The sequence below is a fragment of the Tenrec ecaudatus genome, chromosome 9, assembly GCF_050624435.1.
Source record: "Tenrec ecaudatus isolate mTenEca1 chromosome 9, mTenEca1.hap1, whole genome shotgun sequence".
Lineage (NCBI taxonomy): Eukaryota > Metazoa > Chordata > Mammalia > Afrosoricida > Tenrecidae > Tenrec > Tenrec ecaudatus.
Genome location: NC_134538.1, coordinates 46,681,739 through 46,699,966, shown reverse-complemented (window position 1 = coordinate 46,699,966; position 18,228 = coordinate 46,681,739). Strand labels below are relative to the sequence as shown.

Here is an 18,228-nt window from a genome sequence, read left to right as displayed (position 1 = left end):
ATTGACAACGGAGCCGAACAATCCAATGTCCAGAGGGCTTTTCTGATTGTAAAATAAGGATGCCTTAAGCTAATGCTTAAGGATGCTCGTTATTCTCCTAGCTCACTCAAGCGAGGTTGGGCGCTTGTCAATTTTCGAGGACTTCGGGCAATGGACGAAACCAACTCGGAGTCTAGAGGGCCCTTGATCGCTGAGAACTGTCTACTAGTCAAATCTACTAATCTTAGCCACGAACTTAAGGACTGCCGTCCGAGGCGGGAGCCGAATGGCAGGAAGAGTTGGGTGGAGATGGAGTGGGTGGGATGGGCAGCGCGTTAGGAGTCAATGGTAGCTGGCTCCAGCCTATTGTGACCTTCGGGTACCGGAGTTTGGACTAATTAAAGTTTTATTTGTGGAAAAATGGCATATTCATACAATAAAAATAGCTGAGGAGTGGAGTAAGCCAGACACAGGGGCCCATAAGGGGGGAAAAATTCTGTCGTGAAAAAAATGAGAAAAGTGATTGCCATTGGGGACAAGACTTGACTGGGCAAATGGACCTTTCTGGGGGTGATGGCAATGGTTTGAAGCTACCTTGTTTGAAAAACAAAAGCAAAACAAACACCTTAGGAGAGACATAGTGGATGGATGAGGCTGATAATATTCATTGAGCTTAACATTGCATCATCCGGTATGACGCATAGGAGATAGAGCATCATCCGTGGTCAAAAATTGGCCCAGATAATGCCGCAAGATCTGTTGATTTGTAGCAATACAGTGGATAGATGGGAACACGTAAAAAGATTTAATAGTGATAATATCAGCCAAACACAAAATGCAGGAATTAGAAAGGGCAAATGACCTGTCTCCTTTAAGAAAAATAAATGGCTTTCCAAACAAGCAGCCATCTAAGCAAGATGTCAACTAAAATCCATGTGGAAGAAGCACACCCTCAACAGTCATGTAATCCGAAAACGAAGGCGGGATTAGCGCCAGAGCCTAAATGGTGAGAATCCGATTTGCCGAAGGCTATGGATGACAGCGGGAGCCCAATTCTCATTGGTGGAAACTGCATAGGAAACAAGCCTCCAGACAACAACCTCTGTCCACAGTTGAGAGATGGGAAGAAAGAGGTTAAGGAAGAGGGCATTGGAGAGATGGGTATAGAAGATACAAGGCATACATCTGACTGGAACAATTAAAACTTTGTCAATCGATGCCCATTGATGCTGACGCATGCTGGACCTGATCTGGTTTTCAACATTTTCTGTAATCTTGTTTTGGTTTAATTCATTTATATTAGGGTATATCTCAGAGGTGTTATGTCATCAGAGGCCACCTCTTGAAGTTGTGTTATATGTTTTCAGTATATGAAACTCAGGGCTGTTGTCCCTAGAGCGACAAGTAGGATAAGGGTTTTTGGGAGGTGGGAGGGGGGGGGCGGGGGCCGGTGAGGCACAGTGGTGGGGAGTGGTAAAAGGGAGATGAGGTCAAGGAATTCCAGGAAGAAAAAGAATGTTTGTAAACTGATTGTAGCAATTGTACAGTTCTGCTAAACATGATTGAACTATGGAATGATATATGCATTAACTCCAAATCAATAATAAAAAAATATATTAAAAAATTTTTTAAAGAAATGATAAAAAGGAAAAAATAGGATGGAAAGCCAACTTAGAATAAGAGACGTACTTTCTATATACACCTTATTATTTGGATTCTAAAGAAATAAACTGTAAAAGCTCTTTATGAAAGAATGAAAGAATACTCTAGATAATAGCTGATATTAAGGAATTACAAAAAACAAACAAACAGGAATTATGAAAAGGTTTAAGGAGGAAAACGGCTTGTATGTCTGTCAAAAAGGCATCCTTAACTCAAAGATGTATACTGTAGCACTTGACACATGTGATGTCTAGGGTTTGCTTTAAACAATCCAAATTGGGAAATTAGGTACAAGTAGGGAAGACAGGCAATGGGGGAACAAATTGGTAATTTGTTCACTGTTAACATTTGGTGGGGGGACTCTGAGCGGCCTGAGCCGGTCCCCCCCCCCCGCAGCGTTGTCCAGTGTTGGGAGCCTGAGCCGGTCCCCCCCGCAGCGTTGTCCAGTGTTGGGAGCCTGGTGCGACAGCCGCCCACTGCAGCCCGGGGAAAGAGCAGCTGGGGCGCGACCCCCCTGCCAGGCGGTGGGAGTAGCTGCCTCTGAAGCAAATGGCCTTCCCGCAGCCCCGGTCGCTCCGGGGTTCCCGAGGGCACCTCCATACCAAACCCCGGGAACATCCGCCCTCCGGGGAACCATGCTTAAGGAGCCAGGAAAGCCATTTCCTGGAACATCAGGGCTTTCCTTGGAGCTGAAGTGACTGGCTCCAAGGAAGGGGTAACCATGTTTACCTCCGCGGGTGAACTGGGGGTCTCGAACCTAGCAAGTGCGCAGGAAATCTCCCAGCTCGCTACCCTGCGGCTGTCTCCCAGAGAGAGCACTCGCCCAAGTTCCCTTGAAAAACCTGTCTGCCCGGACTCCATGTATGTTCTGGCGGCGAACATTTGTCAGGGTATTCTCATCGAAGTCCCCCCTCCCCCGGTCCCCCCAAGGTGTTAATCCAGCACGGCCATGAGCCCTGCCGGCCTCCTCAGAGTCAGGATGAAGCCTCCCAGCCCATAGCCTATGAAAGGGCTTTCAGTGCCTTTGAAGGTCAGCACCAAGGAAAAATAATGAGAGAAATTGTAGGGTGAAGCCCCCTCCCCCCTCACAGCTCCCCATCCCGGAAACACACACCAAACCCACTAGTAACCAGTCGAGCTGGTAGAACCACTGTTCTTGTTGTGGGCAGACCAGTGCTAACCCTGCCCTGCGGGACCACACAGTCCCTTCTTGGCATGTCTCTTCTCTGGCAGTCACTGGGTATCTGTGTCATGGAGTTAGAAGTCAGTGAAAGAAACTCTCAGATTAGAACTTGTATATATAAATATATTATAAATATATAAAATATATTATATATAAAATATGGTGGTAGATATGCAGACATTCATAGCTATACGACTACATATTTGAAAAGTTCTAATATAAGGTTAATCCAAAAATTCAAGAATTCACCTAAAGCAGTGGTTCTCAACCTTCCCAACGCCAAGACCCTTTAATACAGTTCCTCATGTTGTGGTGACCCTCCCAACCATAAAATTAGTTTTGTGGCTACTTCATAACTGTAATTTTGCTACTCTTATGAATCTGGCGATCCCTATGAAAGGGTCGTTTGACCTCCAAAGGAGTCTCGACCCACACGTTGAGAACCACTGATCTAGTATTTTATACTGAACCTCCTCCACTGTTTGTACTGTGAATTGGGTGAAGGTTTACAACACAAATCAGTTTTCCATTCAACAATTCATACATATTTTGTCTCATGACATTGATTGCAATTCCCACAGTATAGCGTCACTTAGCTCACTTCCTCACTTTCCAGCCTACCTGCCTTTGTTGCTGCTGTTGGTGCCAGGCATTGCCTCTGATACAACATAATGAAATGCTGTCCCGTCCTACACCGCTCACAATCCTTGCTGCGTTTGGACCCAGTGTATAAGCCCATTTTGTTGAGGGTTTTCCTCGTTGCAGTCAACCCTCTACTAGGCATGATGTCCTCTAGGGATTGAGTCATCCTGATAGTGTGTCCAAAGTGATAGCGGAAGTCTTGCTAGTCTTGGCTTCAAGGAGCATTCTGGCTGTACGTCTTCCAAAACAGATTTGTTCTTTGGGCCAAAAAAAAAAAAAGGAAAGAAACACACCGCTATCAAGTCTATTTAACTCCCACTGACCCAATAGAACAGAGCAGAACCACTGCTAGGCGTTTGTAGGCTGTATATCTTCTTCACCAAAGCAGACTGTTCCTGTGGAATGGCTAGTGGATTCTAACCTGTCAGTTCTACTGGCAGTACATAGTATAATTTTCATTGCCAACACAATTCAAATCCATCTTGTGGCATATAAAAAGACTTTCCCCCAGTTTCTCTCCCCACAAATATATGGTAGACCTAGGACACTACATGCAACGAATGGTAAATGATTGTCAAGTTCTTTCTCTGAAGACAGCAGCCATTCAGACAAAACAGATCCTGTTGTCTGACTCGCCATAGGTGGGGCTCCCTCCCTGCTGTTAGGACAGTGGATTGTTTTCCCTGAAGGGCTCAGAATGTCTCCAACTCAAGGACAATCAAAGTTAGGCTGCCATCATGAATCTAGGATCCATCCATCTTGCCACATGTGTACCCTTAATCCTTCCTCTTCCTGTAACCTGTATGCCCCTATTGTCCCCTTCCCATTGCTGTAATGCCTATAGTATAACCCCTTCCTGTGACGTAGGTCATTACCTGTAATTAGGAGGCTTGCACACCCCAAAAGATATATAAGCCTTGGTTAGAAATAAATCACCCTCTCCTCCCGGCCTCCTTCCCTCTCCCACCTTCCTGCTCCTTCCCTCTCCCCTCTCTCTCCTGCCCTCTCCTTAGACTCCTCCCAGTAGACCACCAAGAAGGGCTGAGGCGCATGCTACCATGAAATGTGTCTAACTCCTTTATTTTATTCTCTCTCCTATCTTCTATGACTTTATTTACTATAATCTTTATCTTTTTTTAAACCATTTTATTAGGAGCTCATACAACTCTGATCACAATCCATACATACATCAATTGTGTAAAGCACATTTGTAAATTCATTGCCTTCATTGTTCTCAAAACATTTGCTCTCCATTTAAGCCCCTGGCATCAGCTACTCATTTTCCCCCTCCCTCCTTGCTCCCCCTTCCCTTATGAACCCTTGATAATTTATAAATTATTATTTTGTTATATCTTACACTGTCTGACGTCTCCCTTCACCCACTTTTCTGTTGACTATCCCCCAGGGAAGAGGTTATATGTAGATCCCTGTAATCGGTTCCCCCTTCCACCCCACCCTTCTGGTATTGCCACTCTCACCACTGGTCCTGAAGGGGTCATGTGTCCTGGATTCCCTGTTTCCAGTTCCTATCTGTACCAGTGTACATCCTCTGGTCTAGCCAGATTTGTAGGGTATATTTGAGATCATGATAGTGTGCGGGGAGGAAACATTTAGGAACTAGAGGAAAGTTGTATGTTTCATCTTGCTACACAGCACCCTGACTGGCTCATCTCCTCCCCTTCCGTAATCTTTATATATCTTTTAAAAAATAATTTATTTTATTTTATTTTTAAAAAATAATTTTATTGGGGGCTCATACAATTCTTATCACAATCCATATAGACATCTGTTGTGTCGAACATATTTGTTGCCATCATCATTCTCAAAATGTTTACTTTCTACTTGAGTCCTTGGTATCAGCTCATTTTTCTCCTTCCCTCCCCACTTCCCCCTCCCTCATGAACCCTTGATAATTTATAAATTATTATTTTGTAATAGCTTACACTGTCCGACATCTCCCTTTGCCTACTTTTCTGTTGTCCATCCCCCAGGGAGGAGGTTTTATGTCGATCCTTGCAATCAGTTGCCCCCTTCTACCCCTCCTTCCCTCCACCCTCCAGGTATAGCCACTCTGACCACTGGTCCTGAAGGGTCATCTGTCCTGGATGTCCTGTGTTTGCAGCTCCTATCTGTACCAATGTACATCCCCTGGTCTAGCCAGATTTGTAAGGTAGAATTGGGATCATGATAGTGGGGGGAGGAAGCATTTAAGAAGTAGAGGGGGAAAAAAGTAGAGCAAAGTTGTACATTTCATCGTTGCTACCCTGCAACCTGACTGGCTCATCTCCTCCCCACAACCCTTCAGTAAGGGGGTGTCCAGTTGCCTACAGATGGGATTTGAATCTGCACTCTACACTCACCCTCATTTAAAATGCTATGATTTTTTTGTTCTTTGATGCCTGATACCTGATCCCTTCGACACCTGGTAGTCACACAGGCTGGTGTACTTCTATGTGGGCTTTGTTGCTTCTCAGCTAGATGTCCGCTTGTTTATCTTCAAGCCTTTATGACCCCAGAGGCTGTATCTTTTGATAGCAGGACATAGTCAGCTTTCTTCACATTTATGTATACACACATTTGTCTTCAGTGATTTTATCAGGAAGGTGGCACCCACTGATGATTTTTGTTCTTTGATGTCTGATACCTGGTCCCTTCTACACCTCTTGGTCACACAGGCTAGTGTGCTTCTTCCATGTGGGCTTTGATATATCTAATCTTTATATATCTTAACCATACAGTTGCGCCTACAAACCTGTGATAGTGTTAGGGGCTGGTATCCCCTCAAACATTTTCTGCCTTCCTTCCCATTATCCAGCTTTCATGCATATAAAGTGACTGATAATACCATCGCTTGGATCAGGCACCAATGGACTGTGGGAATTATCAACTATCATTGCAGTAACATCACATACAAGTAAAATTATGTTGAAAATCACTCAAAAAGTATTTCTTTCAGTACATCAACGGGGAACTGTCAAATATTCAAGCTAGATTTAGAAGAGAATGTGAAACAAATGATATCATTGATGTCATATGGATCTTGGCTAAAAGATCAGGGTACCAGAAAGTTGCTTACCTGTGTGTGCAAAGACATTCAACTGTGTAGATAATAAACAAAGGCTAACATTGCAAAGAATGGGAATTCCAGAACATGTAATTGTGCTCATGCATACTTGTACATAGAGCAAGAGGCAGCCATTTAAACAGACTTCCGGGATTGTGAGTGGTTTAAAATCAGGGAAGGTATGCATTAGTCAAGGCTGTACACTTTCCACCAGACTTATTCAATCTGTCTGCTGAACAAACGAGAAGCTGGACGATATAACTAAGAATCTTGTATCAGGACTGAAGGAATATGCAATAGGGAGGTGACACAGGCTTGGTTTACTAAAAGTCCAGAGGACAGGTTTGAATGGTTGGGGTTCACTTGGACTTTTCTGCCTTCAAATATCTGATGTTAAATCATCTGCACACAAACTATTTCTCCACTGAATTGCATATTGCAGTAAATTGCTCATGGTTCTCAAATTTTCATTTTTACTACACTGTCAGGGGAGGCCAACCCCTAACATCATCATGGGTCTGGTAGGTGCAATTGTACAGCGATAATAAGTAAAGATCATAGTAGAGTTATAGAGTTATAAGTGAAGAGTTATAAGTGAAGTATTGAAGTAAATGGAGTCAGACACGATTTATGGTAGCATGCTCCTCAGCCTCGCTTGGTGGTTCACATGGAGGGAGAGAGTGAACTTTAATGCTAGCCCAGGCTGTTTATATTCTCTGGGGACATGCAAACCCTCTAATTACAGGTGAGGACATACGTCCCAGGAAGGGGCTGTGCTATAATAGGAAGAGGAGGGATTGGGGTTATACATGTGACAAGATGGACGGATTTTAGGTTTAGGATGGCAGCTTAACTTTGACGTATTCTCTAGATCTCCATAGGAACCATTATCAGTAGGGTGTAAACCCCACCTTCTGGAACCAAATAGATGACTGCAGGCGTCCATTGTCTTTAACAGCAGGGAGTGGGGGGCCCTGCAGTCTGGCAACTGATGGCCCTCAGGGAGGATGCCTGTGAGCATCTGACCGCCCCCCACACTACACTACTATAACACTGTAAGTAACAGCATGGGACTGTGAAGTGCTCCCAGGAAGTGGTCATGACATTCCAAGAAAAAGTTGAATTGCTTGGTATTTATCATACTGAGGTCTGCTGTTGCAATGCCTATTTTGTTAAATCATTTTACTGGGGGCTCATACGGCTCTTATACAATCCACCCATCCATCATGTAAAGTGCATTTGTACATGTTGCCATCATTTTCAAAACATTTTCTACTTGAGCCCTTGGTATCAGCTCATCCTCCCACCCTCCTCCATGGACCCTTGATAATTTATATATTTTTTTCATGTCTTATACCAACCAGTCTCCCTTCACTCATTTTTTTGTCTGTTCCCCTGGAAGAGGTAGGAAGTTCATTGTGATTGGTACCCACCCTCTGCCCCAACCTTCCCCTTCTGGTATCACCACTCTTTTTTTTTTTTTTTGAGTGGAGTGAGTTGGTGGAGTGAGTGGTATGAGTGGAGTGAGTTGGTGGAGTGGAATGAGTGAATGGAGTGAGTTGGTGGAGTGAATGAGTGAGTGGAGTGAGTGGAATGAGTGAATGGAGTGGGTGGAGTGAGGGAGTGAATGAGTGGAGTGAGTGAGTGGAGTGCGTGGAGTGGAATGAGTGAGTGGAGTGAGAGTGGAGTGTGTCCTGGTATCGCCACTCTCATCATTGATCCTGAGGGGTTTATATCCTGGATTCCCTGTTGCAAGCTCTTATCTGTACCAGTGTACATGCTCTGGTCTAGCCAGATTTGAAAGCTAGAATTGGGGTCATGATAGTGGCAGGGGTGGGGGCCGGGAAAGCATTAAACTAGTGGAAAGTTGTATGTTTCATCGGTGCAATGCCTATTTCAAGACCAATGACTCCAGTGGAAGGACCACTGAAAAAAAAGAAAATCTCTTCTCATTCTTGTAATTAGGCCAGGTGTGAAAACCTTGCACTTTTTCTGTGAAATACCTTTTCTTTGTACTAAAAATGCAGCTTTTATGTGGGTGCAATATATAAGGCATATAAAATACAACTATTGGTAAGGTTCTGGTCCACAGTGAGCTATAAAGTTTAGAGAGAATCAGAAGTTATATGCAGATTTTTGACAGCTTGTGAGCGCACATGTGCACACACATGAGTAGTATCCCTTACCCCCAGGTTGTTCAAGTTATCTATACTCGGATCCAAAATCAACATCAATGCAAACATGTCATCAACCACTACCACCCCTAAAAAATAAATATCAAACCCATCTCTTTAGTAGGAATCTGATGAGGTGAAGGCTGCCCTGAGATGGTGGGTTTCCTGTCCAGGGTTCAGAGATTTAAGTCCCTTCAGTTGTAGGTTGCCAACTTCTCTAGTTGGGCTCAAAGCTGCTCCCTCCACCCATAACTACTTCTCTCCAACTTGGGCAGAATCATCAGATTCTTCATTTGTACTCAGGAGGACAGCTTCACCTCATCCATTGTGGTGATGTCCTCCATTGTCATGAAATGACTGCTTGAGGGCAGGGGCCAGTGGTGCACAGTGGGATGAGCCCCACAACTTGGGGCAGTTTCAACACTGAATGTCAGTGGGTTATGACTGGACAGACAGGATAAAGGCAACAGGTCAGCCACGAAGGGATTTGAGATGCCGTTTGTTGTTTAAGGCTGGATGGGCAGGCTGAGAAGGTAACAGGCGGGACTTTCTGCCACAGACTGGCTGAAGTTCTTCAAGCACTTCTTCACTGAATAGTGAGTTATGAGGAGCTGGGACTACAGGAACAGGCACACAGGTCTTCTCCACTCATGGGATCCACTAATGGAGGCAGGACAAGTAATGACAAACGAGTAACTTCCGACCCCTGAATCACAAGAGGGTGTAGTGATGGTAAAAACATGCAAAAGGTCTACTAAAGCAATACTTAATGCAGTACCTGATCAACAAGGAGTCAGCCATGTGAAAATCTGTGGACAAAGAACTAGGACATACAAAAGCCTTAAAACTGTCACATGGCAAAGATTCAAGTTGAGCAAGCAGGAAGGTATAGGAAATGAGGTATACGGAAAGCACATTCATTTTCCTACGTTTTCTAGATTTCTCTCACCCCAAGGTCTGATTTGCAGGATTTAGAAATGCAAGTTTAAATAGTTCAACCTTTGCTTTTTTTGGACGGGAATCTTTTAATAGTCCAACCTCTTAAACCAAAAGTTCAAATGGCAAATGATATTTTTAAAAAATCACATCTTATTCGTCTACTGTCATTATCACCAACATCTGAAATATAGAATTTTGGTTAACATCTTATTAGGTCTTTCCATTTGTAATGAATAAATGCTAAAGTTAACAGCAATTAGTTGTAATTACTGTCAATAGTATGATTTAGTAAAAAAATTCTATGAAGAGGTAATGAAAAAGCTGGAATGTCAGTTTTCATAGATTTTAACATCCTACATGTAATTTAAGTTCTAAGTACCACTTTTGCTGCCAAATTGTTAAAATGAGGCATAGTTGAAAACTAGCTGGGATTATTAGTTGCATATAGAGTATCCCACCCTATGTCTACTTATAGTAAGACTGGCTGGTAACCTAAAAGCACCAGTAAATTCTCATAGATTATGCCAGCTAGTACTAGATTCTGGGACTTTAGAAGCTGCACATAAGACCAGCCATGTGGCCTTGGGCACAGCCCAAATTCTTTGAGACTATTTCATATGTAAAAGGTTCCTTCTTGCCCTAGTGGGATCCTTGTAGAAATCTGAAGAAATGATAAAATTAGACAATTTTAAGTCTTAGCAAGTAGGTAGAGAACCCAAGCAACTAAATGAAAGATGTTCAGGTTTGAGTTGGCCCAATCCATTATCAAGTAGGAAGGTTTGAACCGAACATTTTGTTGGGCATTCTTCTGGTCTCTCCTAAACCTGGTGTTCTTTAACGACGAAAGAACCCCTCTTATTTTCTAGGTTCACAGGTAAAGCGAGGAACAGCCTGCTGTATTTTACTTCATTTTCCAGATAAAGAAAACAAATAATTGACTCTAATTGCTAGTATTTATTAGGGAGGAAATGAGATCAGAAGCAAACTTCTCATTTCCTCCCAAACATCTTTTAGGTTATCACAAAAACTGGCAAACCATGCAACACAGCTGGTTTTCAACAAACAGAGTGGCCCCAAGCAAGAAGGGTAAGTAGTAAAGACCCACAGGGGTCACATCTGAAGCTGGGCTCTAAGAAGCATAGATCTATCCAACCCAACATTCACCTTGGCCCCTTACATACTGGCCCGGAAGTTCATTGCCCTTTGTCAACAGTCCAGTCCAAGCAGCACTTTACTATTCTCATTCCAGGCCCATTACTTCTTTCAGGTGACTAATACAGAAGCAAAAAACTAGGTACAGCTCCAAGCACACTTTCCCAACTGTTCTACACATCTCTCCACAAGGCAGGACTGGCTCAAATTCTATACAGGAAGTTCCCATTGCTGTCAAAGAACTCCTGCCCCCTCTGCACTACTTTGCTGAAGTTCTGGTCACTTGGCTTGCCTGCTTTCAATTCCTCCAGCTTCTCATCACTTGACAATCCATTACTGTGAGTTCCTCTGGTACTCCCTCCATCACTGGTGGAGTATTTCTGCAACCCCTTCTGTTGACTCACGGCTGCAGCTAGAGGCACAAAGCTCTCCTTTACCCTTTCCAGGCTCGGGACTCCTCCATTTCTTCCCTTCTGTCTCCCCGGTGTACTTGTACTATGAGTGTTTGAGTCTAACACTTTCAAAGCCGTGCTGTGACTCTGGCCTTTGGGTGAGTCTTTACTTCCTGGCATCAGCAGCGAGCCTGACACAGAGTGGCCTGCAGAGAGTGGTTTTGTGGTATTTCCAGAGGCGTGATTCTGTTGGAGTGAGTAGGCAAGCCCAGCTTTCTTAATAACTCTTTGATCTTGCTTCAGTTTCTGCTCCAATGTGGGTACAAACTTGCTTTTCAAAACCCTTCGGATCACATCAGGGCTGACATTAAAGCCTTCAGCCAATCTGGGAACTGTCCAGGACTCTGCAGATTCCTTATGTAAATACCTATGGAAAAAGGAGCAAAAAGGTTATAAAGAAACCTCCAAACAAATTAGCTAATAAACACTAGCGATAAGGTTTTAAAAAAAAAAATAGAGGCTTGGGAAAACTGGCATCAACCACCATCTTGTGTGAGCGGAGGGACCGTGATCTACTTTTATATGTCAATAGCAACATCTAACCACTCGCTGCTAAATTAAAAACCAAAATCACTGCAATTGATTTGAATCTGACTCAGTGACACTAAAGGATGGAGTAGAACTGTCTCTGTAGATTTCAGGACTGTGTATTTTTATGGGAGTAGAAAGCCTCTTCTTTTTTTCCTGGTTTTCGATAAGCAGCCCAACTTGTAACCCACTATACCACCAGGGCTCCTCTCCGGCTAAATCACTTTATTTCACATCAACTAAATTCCTTGATCTAACCCTACAATTAAACCCCAGGGTTGCTGGAAACTGCTCCTTCCCTTCAGTAGGCATACAATTTGGTAGTGGGGAAGAAATATCAACACGTGACAAACACATGGTAAGAGCCATAGCAGAAAATGCTGCAAGAACATCTAGACAGGAAATTCAGAGGCAGGTTGTAACAGCACTTGCAGTTTGGCCCAGCAAGTGCTTTATTAGTTCAAGCTAGGGCTGACCTGAAAGAACAAAATGAGTAATAAGAGGGCAGAAGGAAAGAGAGAAAGAAAAAGTACTGATGAGTGAGATAGATTATGAAATGCTTCAAAAAAGCATTTCCTTGTTGAGAGCTGTTCAATTTATCTGAGAACAGAAACATGACTGTCATGCTGCCCCAACCCCCTTGTGGGATTACAGAAAGATTTCTCCCAAGTTGCTGTTAGGTAGCTTAGCCTAGGTAATTGGGAAGTCCATTTACGCATGCCCAGGAGAGCCAGCATAGGACAAAGCTGGATTTTCCTGCAGGTGGGCTTGGATGGGCGTTACACCTGGAGCAGCCCACCTGGGCCAGGTGACTGCAATTCAGCCAATGGGATCAACCTGGGGTCGTTCACCACGCCTCCCCCGGGAACCCTTGAAAAGGCAGGGACAGAGAGGGAGAGGGGTCTTGCTTGGCTTGTCTGGTCGTCTTCGTGGGAGAGAGATCCTTGCGTGACCCGGAGCAGTCTCTGCCAGGCTGCATGGTCAAAGGAATCCTATGGGTGCCGCGTAAAACCTGAAGCTTCTTTTAACTCTCATTAAATTCAATTGGATCACGAGCTCGGCTTCGGCGTGAAATCTTTCCAGCGCGGAGCCAATGACTGAGGTTGGAATCTAGCCAGGAGAGAGAGACCTAACATTGCCTCCCCCAAATATATGCCAAACTAAGCTTCTTGTTACAAGTGGCAAATGATTATACACTTGGAGGTCAACAAAAGTATGTCAGAGGTTATTCTAAGGATTATCAGTCATCTAGAGCAACCACACTGTTTAGTCTGTCCCTAAGTAGGGCCCACTCCCTTCTGATAAGGATAGTAGATTGTTTCCCTAAAGGAGCGCCCAGGGAGGTCAAGCCCACTCAAGGATGATCAAGGTTAGGCTGCCATATTGAGTCTAGGGTCCACCCTTGTCACATGTATACCACTAGTCCCTCCTCTTCCTATAGCGTGTACACTCCTAGCGCATTCCCTTCCTGTCATGGTTATGCCCGTTGTATATCCCCTTCCTGTACGATGTATGTCTTTACCTGTATCAGGAGGCTTGCATGCCTCCAAAAGATATATAAGCCTTGGTTAGTAATAAATCTCACTCACTCCTGCAATTACCACATTCCACATCCTCACTTGGACAACCAAGTGGGGCTGAGGTGAGCATGCTACCACGAAATGTGTCTGATTTCTTTATTTTACTCCATCTCTCCCTATTCTCTATGACTTTACTACAATCTTTATATATTTTAACTGTATAATTGAGCCTACCAAACCCATGATTAGTTGTGGGGGGCTGGCTATCCCCACATACCCCTCAAAAACAACTACTGCCATTGAGTTAATTCTGAAAAGTCTTTGTGGGAATACAGAGCCTCATCCGTGCAGTGGCTGGTGGGTTTGAACCACCAACCTTGTAGTTTGTAGCCCAACATTTATCCCCCAGTACCAGCAGGGCTCCTTTATGTCACACTTCCAAAACCTGAAACCCACTGCCATCAAGTCAATTCTGACTCGTAACAACCATATACAGGGTTCCCAAAGCTTTTCAAATCTTTATGGGAGTCGACAGCCTTAACTTTCTCCTGAACAGTTGGTGGGTTTGAAATGGCAACTTTGCAGTAACGGTCCAACGCTTACTCAACAGTGCCCTGTCAGGCTTCAAATAACTCTTAACCTCACTGCCATCAGTCAACTTTGACTCATGGTGGCCTATTTGTCTGCTCCTGCAGGTGTCCAAGACTAAATCTTTACTGGAGTACAAAGCAGCATCTTTCTCCTGAGCAGCAGCTAGTGGTTTCCAACTGCTGACTTTGTAGTTAGCAGCCACTATCCCACCAAGGCTCTATGCTTAGGAGGTTGGAAAAATGACTGGACTTTATCCCACGGCTAAGAGGGAGCCAAGAGAGGATTTAAACCAGTGGAATGCTAAGAGCAAATGTCCATTTTGAACCTAGATCTAGTTTTTCTGTGTTAAGAATGAAGTAGAAAACAAGCCTCAACCAGGGAGTCTGAATTGCGGCAGAATCCATCAGAGTGGAGGGGAGTGTTGAGAAATATTTTAGGAAGGTTAAAAGGGAGAACTAGGTAAAGAACTAAATATTGGGAGGAGATGTGCAAAGGCTGAGATTCAGGATTTTTGCTTGGACAAATAGTGGGATCATTCAGGATGAAAGGAAAATAGAAGCAAAATTAAGTCATGGGGAAACAAGGATGAATGCTATTTTACACGTGTTGTGTTCGAGGCAACACCGTGTCAAGCAAACAGATGTCTAGTGTACTGCTGGAGATATGGATTTAGTATTCTGAGAAAAACAGGCTGAAGATGACAGATCTGTGAGTTCTACATACTGGGAAGTATATAAAGTGAGATAAAACTTACACATAATTCATATATATATGTAATAAATAAAATGTTACATATAGCAGTCTAGGAAGAAGACAGAAAAGTAGCCCTAGAAAAATGGAAAAATCAAGAGGCTGGTACCCTGCTGTTAAAAAAGGAGAATTTCAAGAAAGTGGTCTGTACAGTCAAATGCTAAGAATACAGACAAGCATGCCAGTTGAGTCCAGCACTGAGTAAGTCATTTGTGAAGGGTTTTATATCTCAGTGTCATTGAGTTGACACCTGTAGGACAGAGCAGATCTCACAGCAACCCTGTAGTACAGGTAGAACTGGCTGTGAATTTCTGAAACTGTAGTTGTTTATGGGGAGTAGAAAACTGTGTTCTCCTGCTCCAGGGGAGCAGTGGGTGGTTTTGAACTGCTGACCTTGCAAACTGCAGCCCAATTAGTATTCACTATACCACCAGGACTCCTAGTTTTATTATTGTAAGAGGAACAAAAGGTGAAGACAGGATTTTAAGTTGTCAGATGTGGGTTTCTGAGAAAATACCGTATATACTCGAGCATAAGCCAACCCGAGTGTCAGCAGAGGCACCTAATTTTACCACAAAAACTGCATTAAAAATGTGCAGAAAAACTTGACTTATACTAGAGTACATATGGTAGATGGAGTTTTGACTTAGAACACAAACAGGATTAGTTCTGGACAAGTGAAAGGCCATCGCTTCTCCTGATTTGAGGACATAAAAGTGATACTGGTAAATCTGAGAATAGGTGAGGGGAAGACCAGGGAGTTGAAAGGATTCTCACTTAATGGCCTGCTCTCTTCAAAGCAATGGAACAACTGGCAGGAAAGGGGAGGGATGAAAGGTACAAAGTTAGATTTGAAGAAGCTGTTGTTTAAGACCGGAGATAGGCCTAAGAATTGTTACAGGCTCAGAAAGTGTCATTGACTGGTTCTATATATTCGACTTATTTATTCTGATTCTATTTATTCTAAGCCTCAATTCCTGCGTTATTTTATCAAAATATAAAATTTATTTGTCCCCTGATCCATAAGCCTTGCTTCTAGGAATATACAACAAATAGAAAAGGGAATCAAACAGTTTGTGGAAAAAAAAATACCATTATCTTTTCACTCAATTTTCCATACTTTTTTGATGCCTCCTCATATACCTGGCAGATTCAGAAAGATGTATGTACAAAGTTATACGCTAGCGCACTATTTGTGACTTATGAGTGGAAATGACCCAAGTACCCATTACAAAAGACTGGCTAAATAAACTATGGTAATTAGGAAGCCATGAAATGGATAAGGGGTGCTCTTTCTGAATTGGTAAGACCTATAGGATCTATTAAACAGAAAAAAGTCAAGTGTAAGGAGCCTGGTGGAGTCTTGATGGTGTAGTAGTTATGCATTGGACTATGATCCACAATGTCATAGTTCAAAACCACCCGTTGCTGCTCAGGGAAACAGGGCTTTCTACTCTGTAAAAAGTGAAGTCACTGAAACCCACTGAAACAGTCCTACCCTATCCTAAGGGGCAGGCATCCTCAAACTACGGCCCGCGGCCCACATGCAAACCACTGAGGACATTTATCCAGCAGCCGGGTGTTTTTGCCTCGTTTTTTGTACTTCAAAATAAGATATGTACACTGTGCATAGGAATCTGTTCATAGTTTTTTTTAAATAAACTACAGTCCGGCCCTCCAATGGGTCTGAGGGACAGTGAACTGGCCCCGTTTGAAAAGTTTGAGGACCCCTGCTATATGGTCACTGAGTTAGCATCAACTTGATAGCAGTTTGGTTTTGGAGGAGTCCTGATGGACTGTTGAGCAAATTTTGAATCAGCTCTGGACCACTAGCCACAAACTCAGTAGTCCAAAGCCACCAGATGCGGAGGGAGAAAGACAAGCTATCTGATCCAATAAGTTCTATAGTCTCAAAAGGCCTATATAGGATTACTAAGAGAAGGACTCTACTGAATGGCAGGAGTGGAATAGTGTTTTGAAACTTTATTTCAGATTTTGTGGTAAAATTAGGTGCTTTGCCTGATACTCGGGTCAGCTTACTCTCTCATATGCGGTAACTAAATAGATGGGAGGGGGCATCAGAAAGCTCATGGAAAAATGTAATTAAAAGATAGGACTTTCCCATTAATTTTCTGACATCCCCTCAGAGAACTGCCCCAGAGGGTTTCCAAGGCTGCAGTCTTTGCTGAAGCCGACTGCCACATATTTCTCCCAAGTGAATCACCAACCTTTCTGTCAGCCTTTAGCCAGTGCATAAGGACACATGGCACAAGAAACTTCTCAAATAGGAGCTGTAGTAAAACTTCCCACTTAGATTGTTTTACTTTTGAGCCATACATTAGGTTTTAGCTCTTGATAAGACAAAATATTCAAATATACACATCATTCTGCCTGTCTACAGGCTTCAAAAAGGACTGATGATACAAATCATCAGAAAAATGCTCATGACCGCGGCAGCCCCCTCTATGGAGCCTAAATTTAGGACGTTAAGATCTATTTAGGAGTTAAATGTTGAGATGTCTGTAACTCACTATTTGAGTTACCAGCAACAACAACAAAAAAAGAAAGTTTTCGGCAAACAACAAGCCAAATGTGCCATGTTAGAAACTAATACACCTCAATGATGAACTCCTGGAGGTTCGCTAGCTGGTTCGCCTGTTCTGTCACAAATTTCCCATGATAAGAAAAAGTTGTTAACAAAAGCCCCAGGTTTTGCACTTCACCGCCCGGATCCCAAGTCTCACCGGATCTGTTCCATGGCTTCCCACGTCAGGGTCCTGGGCGGGGCGCCGGGTGCCTCCATTTGCCTCCGAATCTTCTGGAACTGGATAGCTTTTTTCTGTCGCTTCAGGGCGCTGAGGGAGAGAACCAATAGCAGGAGCCATGCGTGGAAGAAGGCAGGCGCTTGGGGAGCCTCAGGCTAAGTCACGGGCTGCCCGGCCCGCTCGCTCAGCGTACGGGAGGGCCCGCGGGCGGTGTCGGCCTGCTCACACCTGCTCGGTATCAAGCCTCAGAAACCTGGTCGAACACTCGCGGCCCGGAAGCATGCGGAACTCTAAACGGGTGCTGGGAACACGTCAAGGGATACATGGTCCTAAGGAAGCTGGCAAACTGCCCCTGCGCCCCAAACAAGTGCGAAGAAACGAAGGCCGCGGCGGAAGGGGCGGCCGGACGCCCGGCGCCGAGGGGGCGCGGCCTGGAGCGCCGGGACGGGAGGCCCTGCTTCAGGCTGAGTGCCCGGGAAGGAGCCGGTACCTCGCCAGCTCCTGCAGCTCCCGCTCCTCCGGCTCCCAGTCGGAATCGGGATCCGGCTCGCGACCGACGGGGCCCGGGCCCGTCACCCCCCGAGTCGCGAACCCACGGCGAACCACCGCGGCGCGGACAAGCCCGCCGAGGAGGAGGCTCAGAGCTACCGCCATGACGACGAGCACAGCTTTCCCACAGCGCGCACCGCGACCGCGCCGGAAGTGAGTGGGCGGGGTCGGAAGTAGGCGCTCGGGGGCGTGGCATCACGCTGAGGGCGGGGATTGCTGGGCTCGATCCGTTCCTTAGCTTACCCTTCCCGCTGGTAACTGTACGGAGGGGGCTTCTC

The 18,228-nt window shown here is 44.5% G+C and overlaps 1 protein-coding gene across 1 annotated transcript; it reads right to left on the bottom strand.

The window, feature by feature from the left end:
• Nucleotides 1-8,030: 8,030 nt before the first annotated feature.
• On the bottom strand, nucleotides 8,031-18,094 carry NGRN (neugrin, neurite outgrowth associated). The gene is made up of 3 exons (XM_075557993.1): nucleotides 17,892-18,094; nucleotides 17,381-17,491; nucleotides 8,031-11,614 (listed from the first exon to the last, which is right to left on the bottom strand). The coding sequence occupies exons 1-3, from the start codon at nucleotides 18,053-18,055 to the stop codon at nucleotides 10,999-11,001; spliced, it is 891 nt and encodes a 296-aa protein (XP_075414108.1). The 5' UTR covers nucleotides 18,056-18,094; the 3' UTR covers nucleotides 8,031-10,998.
• Nucleotides 18,095-18,228: the final 134 nt, after the last annotated feature.